This window comes from Rosa rugosa, chromosome 4 (genome assembly GCF_958449725.1).
Source record: "Rosa rugosa chromosome 4, drRosRugo1.1, whole genome shotgun sequence".
Lineage (NCBI taxonomy): Eukaryota > Viridiplantae > Streptophyta > Magnoliopsida > Rosales > Rosaceae > Rosa > Rosa rugosa.
The window spans coordinates 55,369,126-55,378,455 of record NC_084823.1 but is presented as its reverse complement, the minus strand read 5'-3'; the positions used below and the strand labels follow the sequence as shown (position 1 = coordinate 55,378,455).

At 46.7% G+C, this 9,330-nt stretch overlaps 2 protein-coding genes across 2 annotated transcripts; both read right to left on the bottom strand.

Annotated features, from left to right (window-relative positions):
* Positions 1–4,106: 4,106 nt before the first annotated feature.
* On the bottom strand, positions 4,107–6,292 carry LOC133743728 (malate dehydrogenase, chloroplastic). The gene is made up of 2 exons (XM_062171756.1): positions 6,119–6,292; positions 4,107–5,726 (listed from the first exon to the last, which is right to left on the bottom strand). Exon 2 carries the CDS (start codon positions 5,714–5,716, stop codon positions 4,481–4,483), a length of 1,236 nt encoding a protein of 411 aa, XP_062027740.1. The 5' UTR covers positions 5,717–5,726; positions 6,119–6,292; the 3' UTR covers positions 4,107–4,480.
* Positions 6,293–7,123: 831 nt separating this feature from the next.
* Positions 7,124–9,076, bottom strand: LOC133743754 (geranylgeranyl diphosphate reductase, chloroplastic). Its single transcript, XM_062171785.1, has 2 exons — positions 8,291–9,076; positions 7,124–7,987 (listed from the first exon to the last, which is right to left on the bottom strand). The coding sequence occupies exons 1-2, from the start codon at positions 8,993–8,995 to the stop codon at positions 7,286–7,288; spliced, it is 1,407 nt and encodes a 468-aa protein (XP_062027769.1). The 5' UTR covers positions 8,996–9,076; the 3' UTR covers positions 7,124–7,285.
* Positions 9,077–9,330: the final 254 nt, after the last annotated feature.

The window sequence follows — 9,330 nt, the reverse complement described above, 5'->3', positions numbered from 1 at the left end:
CGCTGAAGATGACGTTGACAGCGGACCCGCTATCCACCAGGATTCTCCCCACTGAAAACCTGCCAAGAATGGCGTCGACCAAGAATGGGTCGTCATGGGGTAAATGCACTCCGCGCTCCTCCTCCTCTGAGAAGGTAATAGGTTCCCAACCTGACTTTGGGAGTTTGGCGGATCTTTCGTAGCGGATGTTGCAGACTTCTTTTGGATGCTTAGCGCGTGCGTAGCGCTTTCTTGCCCTGTGAGACATGCTAGTGATTGGGGCACCGCCGTCAAAGGTGTTGATGCGGCCCAAAGTTTCCACATTGGCGATCACAGGTGGCGGTTGGCGCACCTTGAACTGCTCCATCTTGCCGTCACGGTACAAGGTCTCAATGGCTGTTTTGAGAGCATTGCAGCTGTTGGTGTTGTGACCGCTGTCTTCGTGGTATTTGCACCATTTGCCGGTGTTCCTGGGTTTACCCGTTTTTGGGTACCTTGGAGGGGGTGGCGGTGGGATCTGATCCTTGCATTGATTGTAGATTTCCTCATACGAGGCCGTGAGGACAGTGAACACTGCATACCGCTGGGAGGACTCCGCCTGCTTGTTGCGGTTATCCCCATGGGTTGGGCGGTTGCCCTTGTTGTAATGCTGGTCCCTCTGCCGCTTGTTCTGGTGGTGGCCCTGCTGCCACTCCCTCTTCTTGTCAGTTGGCGGTGCTGAAGGGGTCTTGTTAGCGGTTTCCTGATGACTGGAGGATGGTTGTGTTGACTTTGTTGGAGTTGCTGGTGGCGGTGGGGTTTCTCCATATGTGAGGAATTCCGCCTGGGCGTGGATGACCGCCTCACTCATGACGTGGTCATATGCCGCATTAGGATGATTGTAGTTGAGGTGATAGAGGAATGGCCATTTGAGGAGTCCCTGCCTGAAGGCCGCCGATGCCATTGTTTTATCTAGGTCGCGGCACTGAGACGCCGCCGCCCGCCACCTTGTGACAAATGCCTTTAGTGACTCGTCTGCTCCCTGCTTAACGCTGAACAGCTGACTTGTGTTGTGATGTCCGGCGGACAATAAGATGAACCGAGAGAGGAAGGCGTGTGATAGTGCCTGGAATGAGTCAATGGACCCTGGCGGACACTCGAAAAACCAGCTCATTGCCTCACCGTCCAATGTTTCGCTGAACAAGTGACACAGGGTGGCGTCGTCAAATCCCTTGTTGTTGGTGACTTTCTTGAAAGTGTCCATGTGGACGAAGGGATCAGACATTCCGCCGTAATGCGACATCTTTGGGGTTTTGGCATACGCTGGTCTGATAGCTTGCAGAATCGCAGCGGTGAAGGGCCCAGGCCTGGAGGCGAAAAGTGGGTTCTGAGTTGGCGCTGGGGCGCCCGACTCTGCCCGGATTAATCTCTGCTCCAGTTGTTGCATCCTTTCCAATATCTGGGCGGTTGTATCACCGGCGAAACCAACTTGGATATTCCGCTAGACCTGTCTGCGCCTTGGCGCTGGTGGATTGCCCTCGGTCCTCGCCCTAGCTTCCGAGCGGTTGGTGTGCGGCAGTGATTCCGCCTCCTGCTCCAGCATTAGTTGGGGGATGGGCGGTGGTCCCATCCCCAATAGTTCAGGTGGTTCCAGCGGTACCTGCATCTGTATGACTGGCCCCGGTACCAATGTGCCAGTGCCGGGTCGACTACGCCTGGTGCTACGTGACTGTTCGCTTTGTGCTGGATTGGCGGTGGCCTCCAGCGTCCTCTTCAGTTCATCAAAACGTGACATCAGCGTAGCCAACTGCCTTTGGGTCTCAGCCTTCTCCTTGCGCTCCTCCTCTCGCTCTCTGTTTGCCTTGTGAAGGTCCGCCAGCGCCAGCTCATACATAGTGGTGAGATCTTGGCCCGGCGGGCGGTTGTTGCCTGGGTTTGCCTCGCCGCCGGGGTTGTTGGCTGGGGTTGTGAATAATGCGCGGTTAACGCAAACCGTTGGGTCGGAGGGTTGGGAAATGGCTGAATGGTCGGCCTGCTCTTCAGCGTTTCCCCCGCTACCGTTAGTCATGGTGATTGTGGTGGGATGACCTTTTGTTCAAGGATTCCCACAGACGGCGCCAATGTTAATGTCTAAAAGTTCGGCGGTAGCCAAACCTTTGTTAACGCTGATCCGGTGGGCGGATCGATACTTGTAACGTTCTCAAAGCTTCCGCTACCTGTCAAGTAAAATACAAAGGGCGTCAGAGGGAGACCGCGTTGGGCGGTCTTCGACTCTCCGATGCCTAAGTTAGTCAATGTATTTATGTTGACAAAGTAACAGTAGGTAAGTATTGAATGCGTAATTAATGAGGAGAGAGGAGAGAACCTTTTATAGGTGAGGAGGAGGCTGACCTCCTCCTTGTTTTCGATGTGGGACTGATGTGCTTCAGTTCCCAGCTTCAGGAGCTTCTGATGCTATCTTGGCGCGGCGCGTCGGCGGTGACTTGGGGGTGATCCGACTCTGAGGTTGTAGCCCGCCTGGCGGTGTACCTGTATGTCATTCATTTGGTTGGAATTAGTACCTTTAGCGGTACGATGAGCGTGGCCCATTATAGCTAATTATGCTTGCAAATGTACATGTATGTACACTCCCGAAGAGAAATACCATCTGTTCCTCCCTGTGGTTTAAATTGCGCGTTTAATCTTTGTGCATACGGAGATATGCAGTGGCTGAAGAAAAACAGAGTAAGAGGTGTAACAAATAAAAGCCATATACTTTCTTTCGACTTCAAAAAAGAAGAGTTTTATTGGACTCCTACTCCCCCCACATTGCAAAGCTCGAACCAACTTGAACTTGCTTACTGTAAGAGGATCGATGGCCATTGTGGAGACTTTTTCATCACCAGAAGGAGGTATTAATGTTGAGATATGGGTGTTGAAAGATTATAGAGTGGGCGAGGGAATACAGCGTAAATATCGACATGCATCCTGAGTTTGAGTTGAAGTATGCCTATTGTGGTAAATGGGAGCATGGCATATTTTTCAACGAGCATAATGGTTCTTTCAAGTCCGATAGTATGACTAGATTCTTTTTGGATCTTAGATGTGCTTCCGTCAATATTGTGGTATGCCCACTTGAGACTGAGGAGTCTACAATCATTATGAGTTATACTGGGAGCTTGATTTCCTTGAGAGATTATGGTACTTTAGGTTACACTGATAAGCCTCATGATGAATTGGTTACTTGACAAAACGCCCTGCACAAGGCTTTAGTTGTCTGAGAAGCACATGCATGTTCGCCAGAAAGTTGAATGGGTACGTACAAGGATTTATTTGCAACAATTAGCTGGAGGAACTTTTAAGTATGTATGGTTGTATTCATTCTTGTAATAGTACTATATGGTAAGATGTTTAATTCTTATAGTGATCTATTGTGTTTCCCATATCTGCAGAGTTTCTGTTGGCAAAAGTTATAGAAAGGATCTGACATTCGATAATCTACTTATATATTTACTGCGTGCTAATTACATCCAAGACGATTTTGGGATTCAAAATTTACAAGTACAATGAAACTGAAACTGGAAATAATGTAGTTTTAAACATAAGCGCAAAGGCATAATATGCACCTACCTTTGTTTAATAATTTTGTTTCGATTACTACCCTTGTTTAATAATGCCTGCACCAATCTAGCCATCGTCCAAATTCGATCATCTAGACATATTTTCACTGCTAATTACAGCCAACACAACATCTCAAGGTCGAAGATGTCAAACTTTAGACCTACAATGAAATGGAAAATCGAAACTATGTAGTTTTAGACATAAGCGTGATATCATGACACAATTGGAATGGTGTCACCTGGTATAGCAGGGTATAGCAGATCCAGGACCAGGAGTAACCCACGAGAGCCTCAGAACTCAAAAACACAGTGAGTTCTGTAAGGTTACAAGTAAGGCAAGGACAGTGAGTCAGCCCTGAAGTCTATCACAAACCGCTAGTCAAAATTGAAAATTGTTGAAATTCCCGATCAGATGTACCTTTTAGTAGCCATTTTTTGTTGAATTGATACATAATAAAATCAGGCATGCATATTTTCAGACAGTTCTTGTCTTAAGAGTTTGCTTTGAGGCTTAATTGCGTATAATTCATATTCTGAAATCATCAAAGGTGCTCACAAAGTAAAACTATATACTGCCATGAAAGTGGGATATCAGCTGTTTTAAGAATTTATTTGCTGCATCACAGACTAGCTCAAGTCTTGCATACATGCAGAGGGAGGAGAAATACATGATATCCCTAAACACTAACCATTGAGGAGCCAAGTTATTTCAAAACTGTCTACCTTCATCTACAACAACAGAAGCAACTCTATATTTCCTCCCCAAAGTGCTTCGACATAGAAAAATGGAATGAAATAAACTTCATTCTACAAAATTGAAAGTACTGATGCAAAGCTAAATTCGAAGAAAAAATAACCAGATTTCTGTATATCCCTCTGTAAAGCATGCATTAGAATGAGGAGGAGGTTCAGATGCTAGCAATCTAGGCAGCCACTGTTTGCTTGTTGGCAAATGCAATACCCTTCTCAATGCTGGCTTTCAGTTCTGGCTTCAGTGCTTCAAGAGCCTTTTGCTCATACTCTGTTAGACCCTGAAGGTCAGACGGTATTAAAGCTTCAACTCCTTCCTTTCCAATCTTAATTCTTGAAGCAAAGAACGGAAGCTCAGTCAGATTTGAATCCACATAAGAGCACTCATAGACATCGCTGTCTCCATCTAGCGCACGGAGAGACGACTCAACAAATCTAGCTGCAGCATATGCCATTGACAATGTTGCAGACCCAGCACCTGCCTTCGCCTCCACAACTTCAGTTCCAGCATTCTGAATCCTAACAGTCAGCTCTGCAACTTCTTCATCACTGAGGCTGACTGAGGGTTTTGTCTTCGACAGCAATGGCAGTATAGTTATTCCAGCATGTCCCCCAACAACTGGGACATCAACATCAATCAATTTCAGATTCTTCTTCTGAGCAACAAATGTGTTAGCCCTCACAACATCCAAAGTAGAAACACCAAAGAGCTTCTTTGGGTTATAAACACCCTTCTGCTTCAGAACCTCAGCCGCAATAGGCACAGTAGAGTTAACTGGGTTACTGATGATGTGAATGAAAGCATCTGGGCAGTTATCAGCAACAGCCTCAATCAAGGTCTTCACAATGCCGGCATTGATGTTAAAGAGATCATCACGGGTCATGCCAGGCTTCCTTGGAACTCCAGCAGGAATGACAACCACATCCACACCTTTCAAAGATTTAGCCAACTCATCAGCTCCGGTGAAATCCAGAACCTGGGAGGGAGTGTTGCAGTGACTGAGATCAGCCGCAACACCCTTGACATTTGCAATATCGTACAAATGCAGGGAAGACACCAAAGGGGACATCTTGATGAGAAGAGCCAAGGGCTGGCCAATCCCACCAGCAGCTCCAAGAACAGCTACTTTGTAAGACGCCTGCGGCTGCTGAACCACCGAGGCTTCCTTCTGGGCTTTCAGAGCATAAGAAGCTCGAATAGCTGCAGTGCTTTCCTTGCCAAAGAATGATGACTCAGATTCGCAAGCGAACGATCCACTTGTTGCCTTAAGGCCACTGAAACTCTTAAGAGGATTCTGGGTGGTGAACCTCAAAGCACAAGGCTTCGATTGTGGGGTTGAGACTCCTTTCCGGCCAACGGAACATGTGGTTCCGACGGAAAAGGTAGCTGCTGCTGCTGTTGCTGCCATTTCTCACACCCTGTATTACACCAGAATATCGAAACTTGCATTCAATAACACACAAAAAAGCACAGAATTACCCTAAATCCAATACCAGAAACAAAAAAGCACAGATTTTTACATCTTAATTGAACTTGGACAAATACCCAAATCAAATATCACAAAAAAGCAACGATCTTTACAATCAACAAACATTACTAAGACAATTCCTCTTCACAATTGCAATGAAATTTGAGTTTCAGAAGCAAGAAATGCACAAAAAGATTAGAGCTTGGAGATTGTAAAACCAAACAAGGCCCCACCAGATCTGAAACCAAACCCTCACAGATCCATAACATGACAAAAAAAACCAAATCAATCTCATAAACAGAAGACAAATGACATAAGATTGGAGAAGTAGGGGAGGCTGACCTTTGGAGCAGTTGAACGGCCACAGCAACCAGATAGAGGGAGAGCTCAGAGACGAGTCTGGAAGGCGAAATGAGGAAGGAATATATGGAGTGAAAAAAAGTTTGTAGTCTTGTTGGGTTCTGTTTGTGAAACTCCGTCGATGGGCCTCGGACGAATCCACCCCGTTTTTTCAACACACCTACCAAACTCTTTCTTCTATATTTGTTCCTTTCCTTCTCTAAAATTGCTATCGACGGCCACGATTAGTCTAGCCAAGAACTTTTCTTCTTTTTGTCACCTTTTCTTGTCAATTTTTAGGTACAAGAAAATGAAAGGAAAAGCTATAGATTCACTTTCCAACTATATGAAATCACCTCTTCCAAAATGGGATTCGGGTACCTAACTTTTGTTTATGTAATTCTCAATTTTGTTGTCTTGTAATAAAATGAAACCGGTCTCAATGTCCCCCCATTGTATTCGACTGTTTCATTAATCAAGGCTTGAGGGCAGCCGCACCAGCCTTTTATTCAAAAAAAAAAAAAAATGAAACCGGTCTCAATTTTGGTGGTGTCTTTGGGGCTAGGTTTGATCGGGGCGGGTCTTAAAAAGTCATGATTGGCTGGGTGGACCGGTGCCAGAATTGGAGGGGTCCGAAGGCTATGGCCATCGCATGATGCTTGCGGGTCTAGAACAATCAAGGTAGAAAAGAAACATCCTGTCCACGACGGTAATGTGGCGTTGACAGTTGGGAGAGCAGTTCTAGCCGGAGATGGGCACTCCGGTCTGAAAATTTGGCGGCGAGAAGTTGTACAGCGGAGGTTTCAGCCGCAATTAAATGAGAGGGTGCCCATATCAGTGGGGAGGCCCAACTCGGTTTGGGTGCTGAATTCAACTGGGCTTTGGATGTCCAAAACTGATGCCCCTCTTGTATTTGGGAATTGTCTCATAGTTCTGAAGCAACAAACCCAACTCAGAGAATCTATGTCATTACCATCCATCCTTTATTTTAGCAACCTCTTTCTCACATTCCACAAAACCATTCATCATCTTGATTAACGCATACATTATAACTACAAATTCTCTTAGGCTTTGTAATACAATATAAAATTACACTCAATCTTGGTTCCAATGAGATAGTACTTGATATTACATAAGACCTTTAATTAGAAAAATTACACTGCTTCCTTTCTAGGCACTGATTTTTTCCATCTCTTGCTTAAGTGCATTAGCCCTAACCAAGCTCCCAATGGTATTCACAGCCAACTTCAAATCCTCCCATGGGTTCCCAGGCACCACCCTTTTGTACAAATAACTATCAAAGGTCATCTTCTGCACATACTCATCTGCACACATCTCCACAAACGCTTCTCTCGCCGGGTTCGACCTGTAAAACACCTTCTGCAAGATATCGAGCACCTTGTAAGTCGGCCAGTAAGTCTTGTCCCACTTCTCCAAATAGTTCCTCAAGTCCCCTTCGTTTATCATCCTCTTCCCATTCTCTGATCCCTCAACAATGGCCTCGGCACACATCCTTCCACTCTTTGCTGCAAAGTAGATACCTTCACCCGAGCATTTGGTGACATACCCGGCTGCATCACCGACCAGTGCTACTCTCCCGGCTAGCCTTCTTGGGCGGGGGTGTTCAGGGATCGGATGTGCCTCCACTCGTAGAATCTTTCCGCCTAAAATCTTGTCCTTGGCTCGGTTTCTTGTTGCTAGCTGGAACTTCTTGATGTCTCCTTTGTGAGTCACAGTACCTGTTCCAACTGCAACATGATCACACTTGGGGAACACCCACCCGTAAAAGTCTGGCGAGACATCATCACCTACATACATCTCTGCCAAGTTCTCGTAGTACACCATTTTGTCATCAGGGATCTTGATCCTCTCCTGAAACACACAAAAATCAAGAATGAATCAAATACCGCGCGAACCAATTGAGCATGTCACTATTGCTAGCTGTTGAGTGTTTAAACAACTATCATATATCTTCAGCAATGCAACCTTTAGAAATGCAAGTGCTTTCTCCCAAAGCACTTCTTTTAGAAACGTACCCACAAGCACTAAAGCTTTAAACTAATTTTGACACTAAATTAGCTAATTCACTGCTCAGACTAGCTATTCTCTTTAATTAGATAGCACGTAATTAACTTCCTGCTACATGCAAAACCCAACTTCAAATCAAACCAATACCTGAAACGCAATCGCGTACTCATAATCACCGGCATCAATGGACTTAGCCACTCTGGAATTAGCCCCATCAGCTCCAATCACAGCATCAACCTCCAAAGTCTTCTTCACACCAACCCCGCCGGCCTTGCCGTCATACTCAGTATAATGCAACACATACGGCGAGGTCCCGTCCCCCTGACTCGGACTATCCATCTTCAAAAACAACCCATTAATCACACTCGCCCCATTCTCACTAGCCCTGTTCCTCAGGTAATTATCCAGCACTTCTCGCCGCACCATCCCAATGTACTCGTGCGGCTTCAGCGTCTGCCCGATATCCACCGCCACATTCGACGGCGATATCATCTTCATCTTGGTGACTCTCCGGTCAATGATATCCAACGGCAGGTCAAACTCCCCCACCATGCAGAGCGGGATAGCTCCGCCGCAGGGCTTGCAGTTGTCCATTTTCCGCTCAATCAGAAACGTCTCGACTCCGCCCTTCGCCAGCGTCTCTGCGGCGGCGCCGCCTGCTGGGCCGCCGCCGATGACGGCGACGCGGAGGTTGCGGCCAGCTACTTTGGGGCTGGTTTTCGCAGCGAGGACGCGGAAAGTGCGCGGTGATGATGGGAATGAGGAAATGGGCTTTGACTGGGAGGTGAAGCTGGGGTTTTCGAGGGTGGATTGGCGGAGGCCGACGAAGGACTTGAGAGCAATGGAGGCCATTTTGGGCGGTGGAGGTGGAGCAGAGAGGAGAGTGAGTGGGAGGTGGGGGAGTGTGAAGGTTTATGTTTTTGGGGGGATCATGTTTGGGATACGAGGGGGGAGGTGGCCGTTGGATTGGGGGGAATGGAGGGCTGGGATTTTATTGGGATATTTGGATAGATTTTCGGGTTGGTTTTTTTGGAATTTTATGATTGTGTTCTGGGAAAGACTTGATGCCACGTTGTGTACTTTTCCAATGGACGCGTTTCACTCTGGTGGGTTCGGCAAGTGTCATACATGCAACCACTAGATATCCGCCACGTAACCCACTTTCTCTAGTTTACCGTAATACCGGG

Excerpts from the sequence above, each read along its gene's own strand:
- LOC133743728 (XM_062171756.1), bottom strand. The coding sequence starts at position 5,716 with ATGGCAGCAACAGCAGCAGCAGCTACCTTTTCCGTCGGAACCACATGT.
- LOC133743754 (XM_062171785.1), bottom strand. The coding sequence starts at position 8,995 with ATGGCCTCCATTGCTCTCAAGTCCTTCGTCGGCCTCCGCCAATCCACC. Across the intron at positions 7,988-8,290 it reads AGTACGCGATTGCGTTTCAG|GAGAGGATCAAGATCCCTGA; the intron begins GTATTGGTTTGA and ends TGTGTGTTTCAG.